The following is a 24730-nucleotide window of genomic DNA, read 5'->3' as shown; positions in this document are numbered from 1 at the left end:
AGCAACAAATTACAATCAAACAGCAGAGGATATTTCTAGAACAGAGTGGATCAATCGACCATCACCTCTTCCAGTGCTAAAACCAGAAGGTTATCGACGTACTGTGCTGTATGTACAATTCAGCAACATTCGCACGTGGTAGCGGCTCCATCATTTTGCCGTTGATTGATTTGGAAAACTACAGAGTCACGCTCTAAACCAACAATTTATTCCATTTAACTCTGAAAACAAGCCTCTGAATGGATTGCAAGTACAGCTCAGTGAATTAGCTCTATCTGATGCACCTCAAAACACTGCAGAATCAGCTTACATAACACAGTTACTGTGCAGACCTTATCGGGCACTTTTTGCCCCTTGGGACCCTCTTGGCACGGACAGTGACCATCAGTGGGTGGAGGTGCAGATTTGGAGTGGCATGGCTGAAGCGGAGGAATGTGAGGAATTCCCCTTGTAAACACCTCATGCTCGGACGGCCACCGCACTCTTATCTCCCCCGTGCCCATTATCCCCTTTAATCATCATAATGGTGGGTTATTCATTACCATCAACCCCCGCCTTCACCTCTTCTTCTTCTTCTTCCTCTATCTGCCTTTCCTGTGACCTCCACTCTATCAGAGCAGGTGAGCTTTCTGCTTCCCCCGACAACTCCACTCTTTTGTTTACCTGAGGCACCAGGTGGTATTATTCACTCTGATATCCCCAGTGAGCAAACAGTCAGTAAATACTTGACATGATAAAAAAAAAAAAACTAACCCAATTGTGATAGGCCATATCCACATGGAAACAGAACTTCCCCGATATGGACTTTTTCTGTGAACACGGTATAGTTTAAAGAAATATCTTCATACACATGAAACCCCCCAAAACAACTGTAAGAGTGCGGCATGTGCATAAAACACAAACTCCAAACTAGGGATGGCACGATACCACTTTTTTGTCCCGATATCACAAACTCAAGTATCTACCAATACCGATATTAGACCAGTGTTAGCTATTTCAAATTCTTCTCCCATGAAAAAGCTCACAACATGACTGAGCTAAAAGGCTGTTTAAAGTTTTACAGCCAGTGATATATATAGGATTTTTTCTGGATTGTATTTTATATTGTACCAATACCGGGCATCACATCATATCGGTTCACCCCTACTCCAAACACAAGAGGAAGACGGCAAAAGCGATTGCAAGAGAGAAACGTGAGCCATATTGGTTCTATACATGAAAACCAAAGGGTGACCATTTTGAGATTTCCCCCCAAAAACAGTTTCCATGTGGGGAAAAAAAATCTGATATGATCAAAAAACTATTGCAAATTTTCCTTGACTCGTTCTCCTGTACACAGGCCTTTAGTCTGACTAAAAGTGGACTTTTAAAATACACGTAAACATGTGAGTCCAGCTGAAATTGTACTAATACTACTGCACGTATACGTTCAATTGGACCAGAGTCAGACTGGAATGAATAGAAGAAGCCAGTTCACAGAGGAATAAGACAACAGTGGTAAACACATGGCACAATCCAGGCCAGGACATTTGTTGGAATGATGGGGAAACCAATTTCCTGGTCTCATAGGAACACTTTAGCTGATAGGATCATAAGTGGAAGAAGAGGGAAATTTATATTTTTCTCGCTGGCCGAACACAGGAACTCCCCCCCCCCCCCCCCATGCGTGGTTCCTGTGTACGAGCTTAAAATGAAAGTCATCTCGAAAGCGGCTGAGGCGTCTTTGTTAATGCTGTGTGGCATTTAGAGCACACAGGAAAAAGAAAGCCTGGCTGTTTTTGCTTTGGTGAAATCCTGTGTTTAGTCAGTCAGGCTGGATGAAGGTGCAAAGTCCATCCTGAGCACATACCGTGTGGTATGAGGGCTGCAATTCCACGTCATGTGCCACTCTCATGACACTCATGTCACTTTAGTATAAAGACCAGCTCACAATGTTGTAGTCACATTCTCCCAAAACTTTCCCAGCAGCTCAGTCACCCTATTCTGTTCCAAGAGGGCCGAAACCAGACGTTCCCTTTTCCTGAAACTTCCCTGATAAGTTTGTTTAAGGGAGGTCTTTCACTCTGGTTGGGAAACCTAATATTTTCCGAGTGTTTTCCAGTGTTAACGACGACTTTTCCTGACATCAGTGATAAAAGAGCAGCTGCAGAGATTGTTCAGCCGCCGTCCTGTGAAAACTGTTCCCAGTGTTGATAGTAGATATCACACCAGGTGTTAAAGTGACGTGCTGACACACACTTTCCCTCTACATCATTAGTCATTTAGGCCTTTATTTTTTGGGAGTTTTTCCTTAATTAGCTCATGATAGTTGCTTCCTGTTCAGCCTGTGAAACCTTGGACAAAGTAATGATTTGGGTTGGAGAGCAACAATCAGATCATTCTCTTTAACAATTACACTAAATATAAACCTACAGTGATAAATCATAAAAAGTCACAAAAAGCTGCAACTCCTGTCCCATCAATACAACCTTACAACTGTCACGTTAAAACCTGAGAATAGTTGATGTTCGCTGCATGGTTAAGGGGCACTAGCCTGTCAACAAGTAATATATATATTATTATATAGATATTAGATGTGATATAGGGTTAATCACCTGACTTTATCTCTGTGCTTCCATATAGCTGGTATTTGGGATTTTTAAACACATATTTTATCCAGACATTCAATGTTTCCAGAGGAACAAACTTCAGGGACGCCTTCTCTGTGATTCTAGTGCAACCTTCACACTGACATTTCAAGCTTTCCGTTAAATGCCTCAACAACTACCGAATGGATTATCGATCTAAATTATTAGGGCTGTGCAACTTCACTGGTCTCACAATTTGATTTGATTCCATCCCGATGCAGCACATTCTCAATCTTCTACATTTATTTTTCTATATTTATGCACACGGTTGGTTTGTCATCACTGAATACAAGTACAAATGACTTTAAAAAAGTATCATCCCTAAAATCATGCTTCTGCAGTCAAGCTGCCGCTTTTGACATCGACAAAAACCAACATGTAACGTTATATGACACGAATTGTCCATGTCTGCTTCATGATGCATCTTAAAAACGATCATTTTCCTTGACTTTCTGCTGCTATGATATGTAATCCAGTCCTCTTAATCCAGTCCATCTTCAGAGATTCAGTGACTTTTCCCTCCAGCGTAACCTTCACGCTGACATTTGTATATTTTCATAAAAGTGTTGCGCACACTCGCCATGAAACTTTTACATCCTTCTTCTCCCAAAGATGAGTTTTGAATGCTGATGATGCGCTGACCTTCTCTAACAGCCATCATCATGCAGAATAAAGCTTTGCTTTGACTGTGCGCTACGTACCATGGAATTCAACTTTTATTTGATTTCGAACTCAAATCATGCCATTTGAAAAAAGTCAAATTGGGTGAAATGTTTGTGCATGACATGATTGTTTGGCATTAACGAGCAAATATTGTTCAATTAACTGCAACCAGAAGAAGTTGTTACGGCAAAAATTGCGATGCACCCAAGTTATATTCCACGTAATCTGGCAATTATTTCCTAGATTAATCATTAGCTGTCAGACAATGGTGAAAAATGTCTCAAATGTCTTGTTTTGTTGCACGAAACAGGACTTTTTGCCGATATACAATATTCCGATTAATCAGGAGTGTGCGGGCCGATAACCGATACCAATATATCTTTGATTTTTCCCAAAATGCCGAGGTCATTTCCTTTATTCTGTAGTGAAATTAAAATAATATTTTGCATTCTCGTGCTGCAGAAGATGTAGATATAAATATTTTTTAATTCAATTACCAATAATACATTTTTAAGCCTATATAATCAATATGATGCAGCTAATATTGTTATAATGTGAAAATATTCACATTTAAGAAAAGTCAGAGGGCGCTCGTCTTAATAATTAAAAAAAAAACACTCCGACTGACTCATTGATGATCAAATAGTTAGCAATTAAATGACTCATTGATGAATCATCAGTAAATCATTCCAGCCCCAACTCATTAAGTAACAGAAGTGTAACTCTGGATTGATGTACATCGCGCTCCTGAGCTTTGTGTGTGTGTGTGTGTGTGTGTGTGTGTGTGCGTGCACATCATCCATGTCCTCATTAGTGTTAAGTGCTTTGCTCGTATGTTCACTAATACCCATTCATGGTATCACAGCATGTTAGCTCACCGCGAGGAAGCTGTCAGCTACATATGTCAATAACCCCCCCACCCCATACACACACACACACACACACACAGTGACCCCGCCCCCCCTTCCCCCCACCTCTGCACACATGGCACTGAAGGACTGTGTCCCCCCCAGAACAAAGGAGTGGGGGGTTTCTGTGGAGAACACACAGCCAAACATTCCTGTCACAATGGTCAGAGTGAGCACCAGGTTCAATCTGAACTCCCTTTAAAGTGCTCTATACGACGCCACTGTTCCTGGAAACAAAGCTGCAGCCGCCACATTCAAACGAGGCACCCGGTGGCGGCGGCGTGTTCGCGGTGGCCTCGGCGTTTTTAAACGAGCCTCTCTTATTATCTGCTTTGTTGCTGCCACGTTGCCCGAGGAATGAAGTCCACTCGAGGCCGAGACATTCAAGATTGATGACTCTGCTCCTCTCTCTCTCTCTCTCTCTTCACTGCAAAGTTTTCATTTTTGGAAGCCAGAGCTGTAAATAAACTGAGATGACAGCAAACAACTGCCACAAGTCTTTGCCATTTATCTTCCAGAGAACAAACGTGTTTTCAAGAGAGTTTGGGGGCCCCCGGGCTGAGTGTCCTTGGGCCCCCCCTCCATCAAACTAGACTAAACCACCCCAAAATTAGAAGCAATAGGCAGAACCTTAACTGTTTATGCATTAAACGTTTAGACAGGAGATACAAGCTGTTGTTAGCATTTAATTTAACAGGTTTATAGAACATGTTGTGTGAACTAAAGTCATTTCCCGACATTAAATTGAATGGAAAATTGGGTGTGGACTCATACAGAGTCAGGTTTTTCCACCAAGCATAAATAACTCTATACAAGTTGAAACAAATGAAGCCTCATATGTCACATTTGTGTTGTTGCCATGGCTGTGGAAAGAGAGGATCTTAAATGCACACGTCATGGCAGCGTGCAGAAGTAAGAGCGGGAGGAAATGGTGCCACTATTCAGAGAGGTTTGGAGTGAATGGTGTGAAATCTGCAGTAACACTGCATTTGTTGGCTTTGACATTCCTCTCTGTGAAAAGGATTTGCCTCAAGGAATGGAAAGTGTGGAATCTAAACGGTTTGCGAGTAAATAAGTGGCTGAAGGGCTCTGTAGCGCTATTATCGTATGGAACGTGCAGCCTCAATCTTGGAACGGGTCTGTAGAGATGACCTGCATGACTCTGTCTTTGTAGTGTAGTTAAACATGTAAATTAATAACAAGGAGATCCTCTGGATCAGACACTCTCACATTCAAAATAATGTCAGTGCTGCTCTGAAAACGGCTAAATACTCAGTAGTTTTCGGGGGCCCCAGGTAGAGAGGGGGGCCCGGTAAATGCCTGCTTTGCCAGTCTAATTTCACCGCACCTGCTCCAGAATAAAGTGTCAAAAAAGTCTAATGAAACAGATAAGATTTCCCGAATCGCCCGTGACACTACATTGAATCCAATATGAAAAAGTGGCTTCATTAGAGTGAAAAATATGTCATTTTCAGGTGAAAAGTGACTTTCAAATGATGTTTCAAAGAACTGAGGAGCAGCAGCTCAACTTCTGATGAAGACCTTCCCCTGACTTGACATGAAGAAAACGCACTTGTCATGCTGTGAGCTAACAGAGTATGATCTCTGATGTGTTGCAGTGTACAGTTGAATGCAGCACTGACATACAGTAGATGTGATGCTTTTGTCTATGATTGCCTTGGAAACCCGGATCTCAGAGAAATCAAGAATACATCAAATCACAGCAGAGACACAGAAGAGAAGGCGAGCTGTCAGAGGCAGAAATAACAACAACAATAATAATAATAATAATAATAATAATAATAATAATAATAATATAAAAAGACTGTATGTTCTTACCTATATTTCACAAGGTGCGTCGTAGCGTCGGGTACTTGTCGTATCCGAGAGAAGCCGAGAGCAGCTGTGTCACACTTCACACCATCCACACGCACATGTTCCCAGTCCACAGCGAGAAATGTCACAACCATGTGCCGCAACAAGAAGCCAGTGAAGCTCCAGCAGCAGCAGGAGAAGAAGAAGCAGGAGCAGGAGCAGGACTGTGACTGACTGACTGTGGGTCTCCCCCCCTCCACTGCCCGTGGGAAAGCGTCACAGCGCGTGTCCAGGCGCTGGATGAGATGCGCAGGGCGCCACCCTTTGCTGGACCTCCAGGACTCACTTCTCGTCCGTCTCTCTCAGCCTCGACGTGGTTAAATATCAGGAGAGGAGGGAGTGAAGGAAACTCCGCCACACAGGCAGCGTGATACCACGGCCACACTGATCCGTGAGCGCTGGTTAAAGCCTGGTGCGCAATTAAGGCGCGCAGGACGCCGGTGCCACCCACTACAGGAGGGTTTTCAGTGGCGAGTGTACGGACGGGGAATTTTAATGAGGACTGCTGCAGTTTCCTCCCTCCTCTCTCTCGCTCCATCCATCCATCCTTCTCTCTTTCTCTGTGCACAACTCCACTGCCCTGACAGGAATATCTTTAATTTATCTCTCTCTCTCACACACACACAGTGAGAGAAAAGTGATGCGCCTCCTGCGAACATGAGAGGACAGCGAGGAAAGTCAGCAGCTCAACTTCAACCAACACCTGTTGAATGAAAACTTCACGTGCAGTGAGATCTGTGTGTTTCTCTGTGGAGTGAAAGGATGAATGACTTTGTAAAAAAACAAAACACAGGTGGATTAACAGCAGCTCATTATCAGCACAATCGTAGAAATAGAAGAGAGCACAGCAGGAGACAAAAGAGGGATTATGTGATTATATAGACACACCAACAAATAAGTACTGAGGATTATAAAGTCAGTAAAATATAATAATTACACTTTATATTATTTAAATATTTGTTTAATAATACAGCAAACGCACAAACTAAACATCAGTGTGAAATTAATCAGCAATTTAAGGTTAAATAATCATAGCTTCACAAATGATTGCTTCATGTATTCCATAATTGATCAAATATATATATATATATATATATATGTATATGTATGTATGTATATATACACCTATCATTTTAGTCCTCAGCTGTGATTAATCACATTTTGTGTTTTATTGTAAAATGAATATAGGTGCAGCTCTGACAGGAGACCTTCCTAAAGTGATTTAATTTGATTTATGGAATTAATACAAGAAAACTGCAACTAAATCAGAGTAACAAACAGCATAACTGATTATTAAAACCAGTGCTAAATTACTGTGAAGAGATACAGTAACCTTCTGTGAAAATACTACAAGTAGAACAGTTATTTAGTGTAAATATACAAAGTACTTTGTAAAGAAAGTAATCCATCTATACATGTGATGCATGATTATTAATGCAAACATCTGAAAACCAAAAGTGAACCAGCTCACCGTGTATTGCCACATACAGAATATGATTTTTCATTCAGGGTTTCTTGACCCGGAAGACTGCATCTCACATTCATCTTCATCATCACTTTTTTCCCTCACTGACGTGTTCCGTTCATAAAAACGCAGAAAAGTGTGAAAAATGTCTATCGGTGTCAAATCTAATCCCAAAATGACATTTGGTTTCCATCCACAAACCAGAGATTATCAGTTTACAGTCACTGACGAGCAAAAGAAACAGGAATTATTCACATTTCAGAAGCTGGAATCAGAGTTGTTTTTATTTTGTTTTTGAATAACCCACTTAAACAGAACTAATTTATTTACAAATTGATAAATTATCGATTATTTGTTGCAGCTTGAAGCAAATGTTGCTTAATTTTTACACATGATTGGAAAAACCAGTGGAGAAACTAAATGTATCTTCATATACACGTGACCTTCTGCTTCCCCCTACTGCAGTTCCAAGCTCCTTCTCCTCTAATCCTCCACCTCACTAACATCAGCTCAAACCCTGCGCCTGTCAGCTACTTCACCTACTCTCAGGTTAAACCACTTATCCCTCCATATGGGAGGGAACTGAAAATGAGCATCACTGTATCAAAAGCCTGAACCAACACCAGGTAAACAACACGTGATGTTTTCAGAGTGCTGGAGAACAACAGCAGATACAGGAGGCTCAGAATCACTGCTTTGACAGCTATGTCGTTATTACAGAGGCCATTTCTGTTTTACAAAACAATCAGTTTAACACTGCAGGAAGTCAGACCAGAGAATTTAGGAAATGATAAGATACATAACCTTAGATTTCCCAATACATACAAGAAGAAATCACAGACTCTGTTGTTTGCTTGAATCCTAAAGGGAAGCTCTACTGCCCTCTACAGGAAAATAGAACTGCAACCCATTACAAAACATGACTCCACATTTTCTCCAGACCTTCACTGAGTCATCAATCACAGCTAGTGTCACAGTGTGCAGGCAGCAGCACCTGCAGAGCTCTGATGTTAAAATGACAGACTGACAAAAACCAGTGCTGCATTTATTTTATTATTTTTAATGTGCAATATTTATTTTCAATAAGAAAAAAAAAAAAAAAAGTCTAATTTTACAGGGATTGAGGACAATATTTTAGAGTTACATTTCAGTTGAGGCGGCTCTTTTTCAGCCTGGACGTGGCGTCTGCTGCTTTACGTTTGCGTGATGGAGTATCGGGAGTTTCCTCGGGGGGAGCTTCAGTCAGGCAGTACGGCTCCATAGGTGGAGTCGGCTCCTGGAGGATACGGCAGAAAGATGAAAAAGGGCAGTGACGGTGTACAAAGACCAAGATTAAGCAGCATTGCACGTGAGACAAGTATATAGAGGAAGTTCTTAGGAGGAGAAAGTCATTTGAAACGGCCTAATGGTAAAAACACTCTAATGCTACTACATTTATTATATATAAACATGACAAAGAAACATTGATAAGTCTCTGTTCACCTGCATGAGGTAGTCTGCGATATATTCTGGCTTCAAACATGTGACTCCTTCAGCTGTAGCCTCTGACACGTTGACTCTAAAGTCTCCGGGCTTCAGTCGACTAAAATCAGCAAACAGGTGAGTGGCTTCTTTGTACAAGGATGGGGAGGGACTGGGCAGGACCTGGAGACGAATCACAGAGAAATTACCTCCCCAAAAAAGCATACGTTTTGATGTAAATATCACTAGTTGCTTGCTGTCGTCATTGATGTTACAATTGTGCCAACTTGAACAGAAATGATGTAACATTATTTTTATGTTTCGTCCTTCATCTGAAAACAGCCTCTGTCCAGCAAAACTATCAGACCTGACTGAGGGAGTTTACAACAGCAGAGCAGGAACAGTATCTGATCTCGCATTATCCGATCCAGGGATATTGACAAGTAACAAGTAACGGACCAATACACAGCTATTGAGTGATGTAAAGTGAGTTTAGACGGGGGAAACAGCAGCAAGCGAGACAGCTGAAATCATTAAAAATGGATGAATTTGGTTTGTAGATATTTGTAGAAACAAGATATTTGAGAACATGATCATTTTGAAGTTTGAGAAACACTTAACATCTTTCAACATTGTCTGATAACTATTGATTGATTATGAAAATAATCAGTAGTTACAGCCAGGGCTGAATGTTTTGTAAAGAATTAAAAAAGCCTTCAGATTTTCCAGCTTCTTAAATGTGAATATTTTCTGGTTTCCTTGCTCCATTTAACAAATAAATAATTAAAACTGAATCACTTTGGTTTGTGGACAAAGCAAGACATTGAAAAACAGGGGTCAACATTTTTCAACATCTTATGGACCAAACGATTACTTGATCGAGAAAATAACTGACAGATGAATTGACTATGAAAATATCCTGCTGTCAGATGAACATATTGTTTCTCTTCACAACGACAAAACAGAGGCAGAATAATCACATCAACAACAAAAACAATCTCCAAAAGTTATGAACTGCACCTTTTTCCCCCTTTTGAAAAATTGCCACACCCCATGACCCTCATGTGGAGGATAAAGCAGTAGAAGTAAGGGTGAGTGAAAAATTGCCACAGTTTAGGAAAACTAACTTACAACCTTCATCCACCATCCCAACAAAAATGTGCAAATGTTCTGGTATAATTAGCATCTTTTGCGCACAGAGCCACAAGCTGATTAAAGATCTTCCTCATTTATTCTCTCACTGATGTGGTGACTGCAGTAGCAGGTAAAAGGACACACAATGTCAGATTTACTACAACAAATAAACAAGCACTGACCTTTGCTCCACCAGACTGCAGCAACCGCCTGAAGCCTGATTCTCTGCTGTGGTCAATGTTTAGTATGACTGTCCATCCACTGAAGGCACCCTGAAAAAAAAAATGCATGTTTATTTGGGACCACACAATAAAATAAAATGTTCAGGGAGCAGATAATAAAATACAAGTGAGCCCTGCGGTGAATAAATACCCCTCGATCACAGCTTCCATGCAGGGCTTTCCTCCAGCGCATGGCGGCTAAAGCTAATCTCCTCTGCTGGGAGTTGATGGAAGGCAACGCGTCTAGGATTGAGCCGCTTCCCCACTCATACTCATCCTCCTGGAGCAAGAAACACAACAATAACTCATATCACTGATTGTTTCATCGCAGTCAAGTGAGGAGGAGTGAAATTGGAGCAACTAATTTGAATTCTGACCTGGATGTAGTGACCCACAGATCGACAGGCCTCCAGATACGAGCGATGCAGGATCCATTTACCGGCTGCCATCGCTGCCAGGTACTTCTCGTTGCGCAGAGGAGTCCCCACGATGATGTGGGAGCAGCTGGGGTCAAAGGACTGCTTGTCCAGGACGACACCACCTAAAGTAAAACACAGAAACTCAAATTCAAAATGACACTAGGTCTCAACAAATATGGCTGTAAAAAATGTTGTCTTTATACTGTGATTTGTGTAACAATAGTTTGACGTCTTGAAAGCATGTTTTCTCCCCCAGAACAGTGTTATTTTGACTTGCTTGATGAACAGAAACAGCTAAAAGTAGCATTTGCCAATTTATGTTAAAAAATGTGTTCATCAGTGTTTTCTTCAAACCAGGGATTTTAAAAGAAATTTTACATATTCTTTTGAAGCTTATTCATTTCAGGCTAAGGCCCCAGTGTTTTCTTTTCTTACAACACTAACTTAGTGAACACAGAGTAGACCAAGATGAAGAATAAAATAAAATGTACTACTTGACCTGGTCATATTTATTGTGCTATTGGAGGGGCAGCTAAATGTAGCAACTAAATGAGTTTTTTGTGGTTTCTCTGATTTTGAATATGGTTTTGTATGTTGCCATTAAATTATTTTTACTGTCATGTTGGTTGCTTTTGTAGCAAATAAGTACCTCTGACATTCATAAATATTAGAATTCCTATACATTGACAGGTTTTCTCAATGTTTGTAAATGTTCTCCTGCCTGGTGCTCAACACTTTAAAAAAGAATCGCAATTATAGAGACCATCGACTTGAAAAATACACGTAGGATGGCTAAACAAATCGAATCAGCATTTAAGTACAGTGACAGGACCGAATTGTAAAACAAGCTATCGTCCCAGCACTAAGAAATACAGACTGATGACGCAACTACAAATGAGATCTAAAGAGGAGTAAAGGCTTCAAAACTGACACATAAATGTGAAGTTATATGTTGGATTAATGCTCTATAAAGATTGAATTTGTTACAACAACTGAAACTCTGGCTCATCTGATGATGCTCACATTCTGCTGGAGGAAATATTCCCATGCAGAAAAGGCATCTTCACTCGTACTCTTCGGGAATTAGGTCTTTTTTGTTTGTTTGTTTTTAACTGCAGAATGATGGAAAGTCCTAATTAGTGAAGAGACTCACCAAGCTCCTCGATGAGTTGGCTGTAATCAATGCGTTCCTGAGGGCTGAGGGAGGAGAGCTGAAATCTGGGTGGCTGCTTTTCTTTCTTATGCTCCTCCTGAGAAAAACGAAACACGTTTTTGGCTCAAGTGAAAAAGATTGTACGGGGTGCAATTTAAAAACAGTACACTCTGCAAATCCTATCAGCTGTAGTTACACTCAAACCCCTGCTTAATAATGATATTAATGCATCAAATGTGTTCATGTGTAAATCCTCACCTGTGGCTCTGGTGCTACTGGAGGTTTGGCGAGAGGAAAGGCGATGCTGGGAGCGTTTGGAGTGAGGATGTTATTTTCAGCCTCTTCTGATTGAGGGGTCGTCACTTTCTGGCCCATATGCTGTTCAATGACATCACAAGCCGCTGGAAGAAGAAAGAGTAAAAAGATTATACATGTATATCCCATGTGTCATGACTAACTGGGAGCCCATCCTTTCTTTCATCAAAGTACTGCTATGACATGAAAAGATTTTATTAATGTATAAATCAGTTGCTAGGAAACAAAAGCAACATACAGTGTAAACAGGAAGTCACTGTAGCTTATTATTCATGCAATTAAACTTCCAAAAATGCTGTGTTCCTAATATTATTAAGCAGACCCTCACTGATGAAAATAAGTTGGACAAAACAATAGGAACACGTTATAGCATGTCATTTTATATTTAACAGTCATAGTTTACATTATGATTGAATTTGTTTGGGGTAAAATGTCATCAATATCCAACTTATTCATAAACTAGTTATTAAGAAAAGATTGTTTGGTCTTGTTTTTTTATTGGATTTTTGCATTGAATAGACAGAAAAAAATTGTGTTGTGTTAACTAGTTGATGAGGGGAAAATATTGCAATATTTCGCACATATATTGTCATTTAATTTTACAATTAATTTTTAAAAGTCAAACTTCAGTATACTGTTCATGGTGTAATCATTTGAAAACAGCCACAACACATAATTAGAAAGCGACTTGACCCGAAAGATATGACCCGTTTCCAACATGTGTTTATGACAGCTGAGCAATTTGCTAATTACTATATTTTGCATTGCGATTTTAATATGAAAACAATTCATTATTCAGCCCAACTACCACTACTAAAAAGTTGTGTAAATATTTAGTGCTGAGAATAATTTGTCTAGACCAGCAGTACGTGCTTCATCTTCTTCTCCTTTAATCAAATCTCATTAAGAGAAAAATCTCCTGTTAGTGATATTGTCATAATAATAAAGTGAAGACTAGACGAGCAGTGGGTGCAACTGCCTTCAGACGTCTTACCCATCTCCACCAGCTCAGAGTCAGTCATGGATTCTCCATTCTGATGACCATTTTCTGCAGTTGGGGGAGGTGGAGGATGGAAAGGCTCTGAATGCTGTGAAGGACTACCAGGCCACTGCAAGTTATCAGCCAGCTTTGCCCGCTCTTCCCTGGCTGTGGGGTCATCCCACACTATCTGCTCACTCTGGGATGGCTCTGTGTTAATGTCCATGGCTGCTTCTCTGGAAACCCTGGAACGAGGAAAGACCAGGAACATTTACACCAGGGCCAAAGTCTTAACATGCACAAGATGGATGCCATGCTTCGTCGATCTTCTTACCTCAGGGCCTCGAGAGTTCTCCTGTTCCCACTGCGTCCAAGTCGGCTGCCATCAGGTATGTGGGGCCTTGAGTCGGCCCCGCCTGATCCTATCCTGGCGAGTCTGACTGAGGTTCGCCTGCCTGTCGTCAACGTGGTGGCTGTCATGATCTCTTGCAGCTGTCTTTGCAGGTTCTCTCTCATTTCCAGATTCTCTGAAATATCTGGAAAAGAGATCCTTAAAATAAATCACTATGTACTTGTAAAAAGGGGGAGGGGGCAAAAGCTTTATATAAACAGATGAGACAGATTAGAGAGAAAAACTCACCACCCCTTTCTGTTGAATCATTCATCTCCTCTTGATCCACACTTCCATCACTTACGCGACGCAAGGTTGTAGCTTCTTCTGTGGTATCGTGCTCAGGCTGAGGGACAGACGATATTTAAGTGTGAAACGACAAAGGATATAAAATAGTGATTTTATTCCTGCACAAACACACACAGAATCTTCTCATCCTTAACACTCACTTTGTTGTCACTGGTCTCTGCGATGTTTCGTCGTTGTGTACGTGTTAAAGGCGGAGACTTCTGAGTGCTGTTGGGCACCTGGCTCAGGTTCAGGCTCATCTTGGGGTTGTAGGTGAAAGGATACAGAGACTCCGGGACGCGTCTCTCCTCCTCAGCACACTACACAAACAGCATGGGGATGATTGTTAATTAGTACGGTACATTGAGTCATGACTGGGATTATAATGATTTAATCTAAGTGAGCAGTGCTTAATATGTCAGCGGCAGCAGGAGGCACGGAAGTGAAGCATTCAGGAAAATTAGATCCCAAATTAAATAAAGTGTATTCTAATATCACTTGATGTACCCTCTTACAGATATTTGTTTTAAGTGTACATGGTGGTTCAAAACACACAGCTTAAATTCTGCTCCTTTTCCTTTTCTGAATGTCTAAGAATTTTATAGAGGGGGACCAAATTCAGTCTCCTGTTCCATGTTTCCTATTCCTTTTCTGGTAAATTCAGCACAAAATCTTAAGTGTTATTTGTGATGCGCATCAAAAATATGGACAAATCATTAAGTCATTTTAAAGTTTTTAACTCCCCTGAACATATTACCATTTAAAGCCTTATTTAGTAAACCTCATACACCATATTGTATAGAAAAAGTGGTCAAAATTGTATCACCTTCAACCAGGCACCTGGTGGATGGTACTAGCTGTCAGTCACATGGTGTCAAGTATGTGCCGTGCTTAATCACACATTTTCCTCTACATTGGAACAAATTTGGCTTTGTGTTGTATTAAAACAAGTGTTTAACCTAGTGTTAACACCGTGTACTGGAATTATAAATTAATAATTTTTTTTGTGAGTATTTTGTGCAACAAGCTATTTTGCCCAGCTGTCCAAGGTGTACCCCACCTATCGCCCTATGTTAGCTGAGATTGGCACAGCACCCCTTGCGACCCTCCTGAGGATAAAGCGGTAGATAATGGATGGATTGAAAATCAGAAAATCAATCACATGTAAAGGCCTTTGTATTGCATTGATTTGTTTGTAAAGAAATAAAAAAATAAAGTTTGATTGACTGATTAGGGCTTGGGTTCTATTTATATTTGCCAGTGGGATTCTTACAGCCTGCAGCCAGTGCTGAGAGACCATGTGCAGTCCTCTCTCCTTCACTCCTCTGTACTCCCGGTTGTTGTCTCCCACTCGACCCTGATAGATGTAGTGTGTCACAGTATCATCACAAGCCCACCTAAAAAGAAAGATATTCGAAAAGGTGTTTTTACAATGTCCGCACTATGAATGCATGTGTGTATTTACATGCGTCACGTACCTGAAGTCAGCTCCAAGTGAGGCAGCGATGGCATTTAGTTCACCTTGCATTTTGGCCAGCTTCTTTCCCACACAGATCACAACACCACACAGGGGACCAGCTTCTTTCTCTGGAGCCTTGCAAAACAAATAAATAAATAAATACATACATGAATAGGACTTAAAATGATCATGACTTGCAAAAAGAGGTGCTGCTAGTCAAATAAGAATTTATTAACTGTATTGTTTTGTCTGTTTGGTTTGTACCTCCTTCTCAGCTGTCTTGGTAAACTGGGGGCTGGCTGAGACCGCTTGCATTTCCTGGTGACGCACGCTATTAGCCAGAGCCACCTTCAGGTTGCGGTTGATGAGATCTGTCAGTGGGGTGTCAACCATCTCTGCTGGCTTTGATCTCCCACCTGGGGTCTCCAAAGCTCCTAGTGCATCCTTAATAAAAGAAACAGTCCATTCATTATTTATTAATCAAAAGATGGTACTATAACTCTAAATAAAAATCATTCAGACATTCCTGACCTTGACATTAAAAGATGGCCTGAAGAGCTGGTCTCTGCTGAGGAAACGAGAGGGAGTGTCCAACTGCAGGGAGGGCTCTTTTTGAAGATTGTTTCTTCTGCTGCCCTCCTGATTTTGTTTTGGGGTGCTGTCTTTGGGCTTCATCTTGTCCACAACAGAGCGGAACACTTTGCTCTGAAAGCGACCTAAATCCAGAGGCGTTATGGCTTTACCACTCTGGAAACCTAGCAAAGGGATCTCTGGAGACGGACGAGCCGGAGGCAACATGGTGGGTTTCTGAGAAGCACCGACAAAACTCTCCTCATCCCTCTCTGTGGCACAAGAACATTGTGTCAGTTTGGATGCATAACAGTCCACAGCGGTGAATATAGCATTCAAAATTATAGATAAGTAAAAGATACAGCTAAGTATCACATGACAAGTTGTCTGTCTTATCCATTACACTATGATGTTGTACTTAATGTCTAGCCCATACAAATAAAACATAAACAAACACAGTGCTACCAAACTCATTTTACCTGGCGACGGCGGCAGGTCCACCAGGAATCTCTCCTCTTTTGCTCTCTGACCGGTCCGAGCTGACTCCAGTATCCAGTTCATGGTGACAGCAGGGAGCCCCCATTTCTTTGCCGCCTGGTACTTTGTGCCTTCAGGGCTCTGCAACACCAGATGAGTGCTGGCCAGCATGCCTTTCTTCTGGTTGGCCAGGCGTACAAAGTAATCCTGCACACTGCAGGTGGTGGGAGAGAAGAAAAGATGGAGACTTATTTAGCTAAAGTAGCTCAAAATGAGTGGGGAAGGCCACATGGGGGTACAATTATGACAGAACGATGTAAAAAATGGCTTATGCGAGTTGTCAAGAGAGTCGTACTTGGCTCCAAGGTGCTTAGCCAGCTCCACCAAAGATTCTCTCTCTGCTCCAGTAAACTGACTGACGGAGAGTACACAGTCTTTAAGAGGGAAACGTCCGTCCATCACAGGAACAGGGGTGAACAAAGGGTTGGAAGAAAGCTGTAGAGCACACTCTTTCTCCACACACATGGCCTGAAAAGTAACGAGAGCAACACACGTCAGAATTTAATTGTACAGAGAGCATCCTGCATGATTTTCATGATTAGATAATCCGAGAACCTCAGACATGTTTTGGTCAAGAAAAAAAAGAGGAAAATAATATCCAGAAGGAATCTTAAGATGCCTCGTTTTTCTGACAAATATGAGGGGAAAAACCCCCAACAACAAATACCATTTATTTGGGAAGATGCCATACAAAAGCAATTATCATTTTTTGTTTTTGGAACTATTTCCTGTTGTATATTTCGCATTTTTAATATGCTGTTTAAAGGTAAACAAATAATCTCTTCCATTTCTTTACACATTACAAATTATGCATTAATGCTGTCATCATCCAGCCTACACAGCATGGGTGTGAATCTTACCAGCCAAGTATCAGTGACCACCTCGTCCACTGTGGCTTCTACTGAACAGCCCAAGAGCGGCACCACGGCATAGTCGGCCACAACCCGTGTGCGACCCGTCAACACCCTGCCTCCATGTTCTGTCACCAGCAGAGAGAGCTGAGCTTCCGCTTCGCTGCCGAAGCCGACAAGGAGGAAACATTTCCCGGCAAACAGTCCAGCCTCACTGGCCTCCTGCAGGGTCGAGTCTAGCTCTTGTCCTCTGGTCTGGTTCTGTGACCAGGCTTCAGCATGAGGCTGTGCAATTGTACTTGTGGACTGTCTCCTGTTGCTCTCCATTTCTGGTGGTGGCATGTCTACTGGAGGATAAAGGCCCAACAAGATATAACCACCAGGCTTTATATGTCTTAGGCATAATGACACTATATAAACACGTGAATAACTGACACATACCAACTGTCGGATCGTCATCCATGTACTGTGATAACAGATCCTCCTCTGCTTTCCTGGGTGTGTTAGGACTGACGGCAGGAGGAACAAGTGATGGCCGGGAGATGGGAGTGTGTCGGACTGGCACAGAAGCAGGGGCCACAACAGGGGGCAGACAGTCAGAGTGGAAATAGCCCGATTCTGGGACTAAACTGCCCTTAGTGAAACTGTCTAGCAGCCACTGCACTGTTACCACATGAGGCCTGGGATGTGAAAACAGAGACACTTTTAGTAACCTTTAAATTATCGAAATCAGCCATTTCCCAACTACAATTTTGCAGTCTATTTTAAAAACTGAAAATCATTAAATCAAGTCAAGGAAACTAGCTTGAAAATGTTGAGTAAATAGAATACATATCAGTCTTAAACATCACTTTTTATCTACTTGTTGACTTTACTCATGATTTTTTTAAAGGTGCTATTGGAAGCTCTATGACAAAACTAGAAATTAAAACCTCAAAGAATGTATAGATTCTTAACTGTAACAGTATCACAACCGTTGCAGGTTCCATTTTATTCTGTATTTCAGTGTTTTTAAGCAATCTTTCTTTTAATAAGTTATGGAAACAGTTTTTAATGTTAAAGATGCTTAAATTGAACATCCGTGTCAATGTAGGCTATACTTATCCATTTTAACACTTGTATTGTTTCTGTGTGTTTAGAAAGCCAGACATTCAGTATTTTTAAAATCTGTTAAGAATAAAACTTTAAAACAACCCATATATTGAACTGGAGGGAGTAATTGTTCTGTGTCCTACATACCTGTGATTGGCTTTGGAGACAAAGTTCTTGAGGTCCTGATCCAGCTCTCCCATGACCACATGTGTGAGTTCCTCACTGGGCTGGCTGAAGTGCAGACCACCTGCCGTGTTCACAAGACGCCGCAGTTTGTCCAGTTTCTTGCCTGGCAGGCCGCAAAGGTACAGCTGTACAACATTTTCCATGTGAGAAATTAATCAGATAAAGCCTGTGTCTATAATACATCACATTATGATGCATCTATAGTGCTGCATAACCGTAGTTATAAGAGCTTGCGTGTATAAGGTGTTATAATGCATTACAGAGAAAGTGTGACTCAGATTACTCTTTTCCATTATCAGTCAAGATTCAAGAAGAATCTCTTTAATATTTAAACTTACCTTACAGCCGTCCAGTAAATCATCAGCTGGACAGACAGTGAGGTCCAGGTTGTCAACAGGGTCTGGAGTCTCCAGGCGACTGATGGTGGTGTTGTTGGACAGGGCCGTGTCCTGAATCGTCATGCTGGTGTTGACAGAGATGTGACTCAAGCCCAACAGTGATAGACCAGCTGGTGTTAAAAAATAATACATTATTTATTATATTATTAACAGGTTTGATGATGCAAATCAGAAACAGTAACACAAAAGTATTAAATGACCAACTGCCTCATCCATCTGTGGCTCACCCTCCTTTTTGTTGGTACCAGTGGGGGTAGAGGTGTGCTGTCGAGTGGACTTTGATGAATTGCGTTCCATAGTGTATCTGCTCTCGTCTTGACAAAAACCCTTCTCGATGCTGTCAAACAGCCAGTGCAGAGACACGCAATATACGTTCCACTTCCGCGCACACTCGTACTTCTGACCTGCAGTCAAACACAAACACTCAAATTAATTCTCCAAGTCCATGTAAAGCAATGAAAATATCTATCTGACTAAAACATATATAGTAACATATACTTACTATAGTAAGTTTGATAATGCTAAAATTGGCTGGTTATTGGTCCCAAATCTTACAATCATGAGGGGATAACTTCACTTAAAGCGGTATATACCATATTCCACACATTTGGATGCTAGATAGTGTGAAAATAAGTTAATGTTTGCCAATATATTTTATGAAATGATCATCAGTGAGCTAATAGTAATTCCTACTATTTACGTTTTTAGTTTAAGTCATTATACAGATTGAATAACTCATGCAAATAAAAATGACAATCACTAAGTCCTACAGAAACCTTTAATTGAGAGAAAAAAGTGCTTATAACACTAAAACTGCTGGTGAAGTACCTGTTGGTTCACCAACTATGAGGTGTGTACACTCATTCATTTTGAGCTGACCAGCATAGTTGGCTCCGTGCTGTTCACAGAGTCGCTGCACCTCTTTGCGCTCTGTACTGGAAAGTCCTGTCACACACACACTACAGCCTCGCAGCACTGGACACAGATAGTCCTCAGTAGGTAAATCTGTATATCTGAAAAGACTGAAGGAGAAAAAGAAGAAAAGACAATTATTTTTTAGCATTTCTTATATATTTTAAGGCAATTTATTAATTCCATGCTACACTTATGATAAATGGATTACATATACTGAAAGTGGAAAAAAGGTGACATTCAGATAATGGTTAAAACAAGACTAATAAACAATGTAATGCAAATATCAGGGTGGATATATCGGTGAAATTGAGAGTGTACCTGTCCTGAGATTTTTCCCAGCAGGCTCTGACCCATGTGGGCAGGAGGATGGGTTTACCCAGGCTGGCAGCGACCAGGTATTTCTTGCTGCCAACTTCTCCTGCGACCAGGTGTGTGACAGATACATTCAGGTCAAGATAAACCCGTCCACCCATGAGTTGCACCAGATCCATCACCTCTGCCTATAAAAAGGCAGTGAGCATTACCGTGTAGGGAAATTCCAAAAACACACTTTGGGATTACATGTGTTATGTCAAGTTATTTTCGTGTTAACACTGTGTCCTCTCAAAGCATACAACTATAATTTGTAAATGTGATATCACCTTAATCACAAAATATTTTTTGCAGTTTTCACAAGCATGTTTTCTACTGAATCGTTGTATCACAAAAATTTAACTGAAGCAATTCAAAACATCCAAACCTTAGACAAACTATCAATAACCCCATTGTACTCATTACATTGTACTCACATTATACAGAGTTATTTGAGTTTTTAGAACATGAATTGTGATGTTGCAATCATTCATATTCTCACTGTTGAGTGAGCATCAGTCCACTAAGTTTAAGGCACAGTGAACTAACCCGTGTTACTTTTTCTAGGCTGGTGCAGGAAACGGTGACATCAGCCATGGCCATGTTATAGACAGGCTTCTCTGCTTTGGGGACACAACGTTGCTGCTGCAGGCAGTACAACACCACCAGTGGACTCACGACTCGGCAGCCAAGCTACATGACAATTAGATTAGATTAAAAAAGAAAGTATAATCAGCATTTAAATATTTCACCAAAGCCTTTAAAATTCTGGGTGTAGATTTATCAACGTTTGAGTCCCACCTCCTTGCAGTGCAGAAAAGCTGGGGAGGTAAATGCGCTGAACACAAACAGAGACTTGTCCTTCTGATCCATCTGTAAAACAGCATCCTCATCGATGGACTTCAAGTACTTTTCAGACTGCAGCTCCAAAATGGCCTGTAAAACACATAATAATAATAATAATAGCAGTATTATCAAATGCATACAAAGGAAGGACAGGAACCCAATAACATCAACAAGAAGTGATAGACAGACTGAGAGTACCTTATAAGCCTTGGTGGCATACTCTGATTTTTGGCCTTTAACTTCCACAAACTTCACAATGAAGCCTTCCTGGTCTCCTTTGGACATGTTCAACCTGGAAAGGCACAATTGCAGGAGCTTAGCATAAAGAACAGTGGCTGAAACATTTACAGAAATATGCAAGAACTATGAGTCAACATCTTACATTTCACCGACCTAATACGAAACCGCTATAGACTGAGATAACATTAACTTAAACGTGTCTGACTAATTGTTCTTGACGTAAATGTCAACTAAACAGATAAGTACTCACCCCTTTATGGCCTCAGGATGTTAATACATTTAAATCTGTACTATGACAGCAATGAGAATGGACTCGTAACTAGTCATTGAGTCATTAGTTTAACAGTTCTATGACACGTCGCGAAGAAAGTCGTCGAAATAAAACACTTTCTCTAACGCTAATAATAGACACAGGGACACTGGACTGACGTTCATGGAAGGAAACCAAGCTAACATTCAAACTTGGAGTTAAAAATACTAAAAAAACAAACACATTCTGCAAACCATAAACGAACTGTTACTATTCTACACGTCTACGATGAAATAATTTGCAATGTTTACAATAATTTAATGTATAATTGCTAAGCGAAATTGAAATTGATTCTTTGTTGATGTTGTTCGCGCCATCGGTGCATTTTCCTGTGTTCCCTGTGGATCTGACCGTGAGGAACAGGACACCGGTAAAGAATGGTTCCGCTACAGAAAAAAAAAATACTGCTGTGGATTTTCAGCATTAAGTTAAATGTATACTGTCTGTGGGTAAAGTGTTGATATACTTTAAATTGCAGAAAATATGGTCACCTATGTATCCTTCATTAATCATTAATGTGTTAATTATGACTATAATGTGTGTTTGTAACCTTGAAGGTTATATTGTAACCTTTTCTATATGACAAACATTATGTACATTTAAGATCAAAATCCATCCAGACATATAATTGTTACTATATTATTTTCAAACAAATTTGGACTTTTTAGGATTAAGTCTTTAAACTGTATACCTGGTATACCTGGCAAAGGACAGTTTAAGAAGATAATGGAGATGGCAAACAATGTTAAATATATATAATTTCATGTACAATTAGTTGTGATAAATAACCAAACATGAGACCCTTTTTTGCAAGTGTCACCTTAAAATTTTAAGTTGCCTACACAATTCTATATGTAATCTTTAGTTCATAGTTGTATCTATTCCCATCACTTCCTGACAGTTTATTTGATTAATTAACCAAATGCAGTGTCTTATTTATTTAGAGCTGAAACAATTACTTGATTAAGCGATTACTAAATTAATCGTCAACTATTGTGATAATTGATTAATTGGTTTGAAGCTTTTTTCATTTGTCATTGCTTAAATGTATTTCTTTACATTTCTTTGCTCCATATGGCAAAGGTTAAAACATTAAACATTAAAAGTGAATCATTTTGGTTTGTGGACAAAACAAGACAGAGAACATCCAGGTTTGACAAACACTGATCAACATTTTTTAACGTTTTCTGACATTTTATGGACCAAACGATGACTCGATCATGAAAATAATTGTTAGTTGCAGCTCGACCTTTTTCAACGTGAAAATGCATGGACTCTGTTGCTCTGACTTATTGTTGGTCAAAGGTATACTCTGTACATAGAAATACATTACAAAACCAATTATTGGTCCAATGAATATTTTGTACAGAAAAATCCTATAATTATGCAGGAAAAAAATATTTTTGAGTTGGAAGTATTTAAGTTCCAGGTGTAATGTAGATGATTTTTATGTGATAACCTGGGTTTGAGTGGGATATTATAAACGGAACATATGTGATTCATTTTCAATTTAGCAAAGACATTATTTTATGCATCAACTCTTTTAAACATTTCGACACAGCTCACACGCTTCATGAGTTCGACAACACAGATGTAAATTCAAAAGAACAACACTGTGGGTTCCCTTTTATTCTTAAAATTTTATGTACAAGTGCGACCAATTTATTTTTTTTTAATGTACATTCAATATAGAAAGTTTATATACGTAATATTACATTTAACATTTCACAAATTGCACTAGTCTTTCACATAGATTCATAATCAAGAGTCAACATCATTCGTCACATCTTAGCAGAAGCTCATTTCAGGTGGTTATTATTCTTTATAAATATCCTAGTGCTTTTTGCATTCTGGGGGGAGAAGTAGAATCACTGTAAAAATGTGAGGCAGGTGGGGCAGCCTTCAAAGAGAAAGCAGAATTAAGTATTTAAGATCAGAGGAATAAGAGGCTGAACATTTTGGGAAATCAGTCAAATCTTGAAAGAGAGGGTAAAAGAACAACCTGACCAAACCAGGCAGGAGAACAGCATTAGTCTGAAGGCTCCAGTGGCATCTGTTTTATGGCGCTTTAATTTAACATTTTCCTTTTCCGAATAGGAATTAATTACATCAACAAGTATTAATGGAGGAGGTGGCAAGATCCTCTGCACAGATGCATCTCACACAAGGCCAGCCTTTCACGTAGATGGGAAATGGAGATAATTTTAGCCAATCAGGAAATGACAAAAATGAATAGGAAAGTGGAGAAGAGAAAGGTTGCCAATAATAACCCTCAGTCTTTTCATGAAAAAAAAAACAAAGACAACAAATCTAGAGTAAAAAATATATTCATACAAAAAGTAAACTCTTCTGTGTCATTGGAAACAAGAAAAGTAGCACAGAAACAAAAATGTGGTCATCTGTTAAAACAATTTCTAAGTGTTTATGAAGACTTGAGTGCCATTTGTAAAGAGGGGAGGAGAGTGATCCTGGAGGAGGTGTCGCAGAGGCGGCGCACACTCCTCCATCTTTCTCTCTCTCTCCATCCCCTCGTCTGGGGAGCTGAACAGTCCCTCTCTGAGCTGCAGCTGTGAAGCTGCGGGGCAGCCTGTGTGCCTGAGCGTGACCATGTTTGTGTGTTCTTCAGCCCTGGTCTCCGATGACGTTGTCCACAGGCGGAGGGACGCTGGACATAACCGTGGTGCCAGTTCCTGCTGTAAGGTAACCTGCTACTCCTGGACCTGCAGATGAGACAATGGCAGATTAGATACGGAGCAGGGCTGATGTGTGAGGATATTTGAAACATTAATGGTCAGCGACAATGATGCACAGAACTACAAAGACATCGACTACTGCAGTGATTCCCAAAGACTGGGTCAGGACTCACAGATGCGTCACTGGGAGAAATTTTGCAAACTTCTAGTTACGATGCATAAAATGAAATTCTAATAGATTAACACTTCCAAATAATATTAGGTGTTACAGATATGGATGTAAATATAAATTTGTCCGATTGATATTGGGATTTGGGTCACAATAGTTTCCCATCTTTAAAAAGTGGATCCCTGAATAGAAAGTTTGGGAAACACTGAACTAC

At 40.4% G+C, this 24730-nt stretch overlaps 3 protein-coding genes across 7 annotated transcripts in view; all 3 read right to left on the bottom strand.

The window, feature by feature from the left end:
• The window catches only part of tmem108 (transmembrane protein 108), a 52295-nt gene extending 45709 nt beyond the window's left edge, over positions 1–6586 (bottom strand). Inside the window, exon 1 of the mRNA XM_058643171.1 lies at positions 6038–6586. The gene's annotated coding sequence lies outside the window, so the exon portion shown is untranslated. The remainder of the gene's footprint in view (positions 1–6037) is intronic.
• A 1986-nt stretch (positions 6587–8572) lies between these two features.
• Positions 8573–21992, bottom strand: topbp1 (DNA topoisomerase II binding protein 1). 2 transcript variants are annotated; one of them, XM_058643845.1, is made up of 28 exons: positions 21595–21992; positions 21303–21396; positions 21060–21194; positions 20808–20951; positions 20226–20407; positions 19821–20014; positions 19220–19396; positions 18933–19102; positions 18556–18719; positions 17758–17996; positions 17326–17663; positions 16761–16933; positions 16408–16619; positions 15890–16200; positions 15623–15802; positions 15378–15493; positions 15173–15296; positions 14061–14219; positions 13861–13957; positions 13555–13756; positions 13236–13465; positions 12185–12327; positions 11927–12023; positions 10732–10895; positions 10506–10634; positions 10316–10405; positions 9021–9182; positions 8573–8814 (listed from the first exon to the last, which is right to left on the bottom strand). In XM_058643845.1, the coding sequence occupies exons 2-28, from the start codon at positions 21387–21389 to the stop codon at positions 8686–8688; spliced, it is 4548 nt and encodes a 1515-aa protein (XP_058499828.1). In that variant the 5' UTR covers positions 21390–21396; positions 21595–21992; the 3' UTR covers positions 8573–8685. The 2 variants fall into 2 exon arrangements, with proteins under 2 accessions (XP_058499828.1, XP_058499837.1); XM_058643854.1 differs by having other exon boundaries at positions 17326–17660.
• A 1256-nt stretch (positions 21993–23248) lies between these two features.
• Positions 23249–24730, bottom strand: part of LOC131459884 (dnaJ homolog subfamily C member 13) — a 30589-nt gene continuing 29107 nt past the window's right edge. For 3 of the 4 annotated variants that reach the window (XM_058630046.1, XM_058630024.1, XM_058630033.1), the window contains one exon: positions 23249–24374. In XM_058630046.1, the coding sequence (XP_058486029.1) occupies positions 24277–24374 (98 nt within the window). In that variant the 3' untranslated portion in view covers positions 23249–24276. The remainder of the gene's footprint in view (positions 24375–24730) is intronic. The other variant, XM_058630039.1, reaches the window with a different exon arrangement.

This window comes from Solea solea, chromosome 1, assembly GCF_958295425.1.
Source record: "Solea solea chromosome 1, fSolSol10.1, whole genome shotgun sequence".
NCBI classification, from domain to species: domain Eukaryota; kingdom Metazoa; phylum Chordata; class Actinopteri; order Pleuronectiformes; family Soleidae; genus Solea; species Solea solea.
The sequence above is the reverse complement of the archived record's forward strand: the minus strand, read 5'-3'. Positions and strand labels throughout refer to the sequence as shown.

Bases quoted from the DNA above. Each gene is read 5' to 3' on its own strand.
- topbp1 (XM_058643845.1), bottom strand. From the start codon at position 21,389: ATGTCCAAAGGAGACCAGGAAGGCTTCATTGTGAAGTTTGTGGAAGTT. The intron at 21,195-21,302 runs GTACTCTCAGTC...TGTGTTTTACAG, and splicing joins ATGCCACCAAGGCTTATAAG to GCCATTTTGGAGCTGCAGTC. The intron at 12,328-13,235 runs GTAAGACGTCTG...TTCTTCTTCCAG, and splicing joins CTCTGAGCTGGTGGAGATGG to CGGCTTGTGATGTCATTGAA.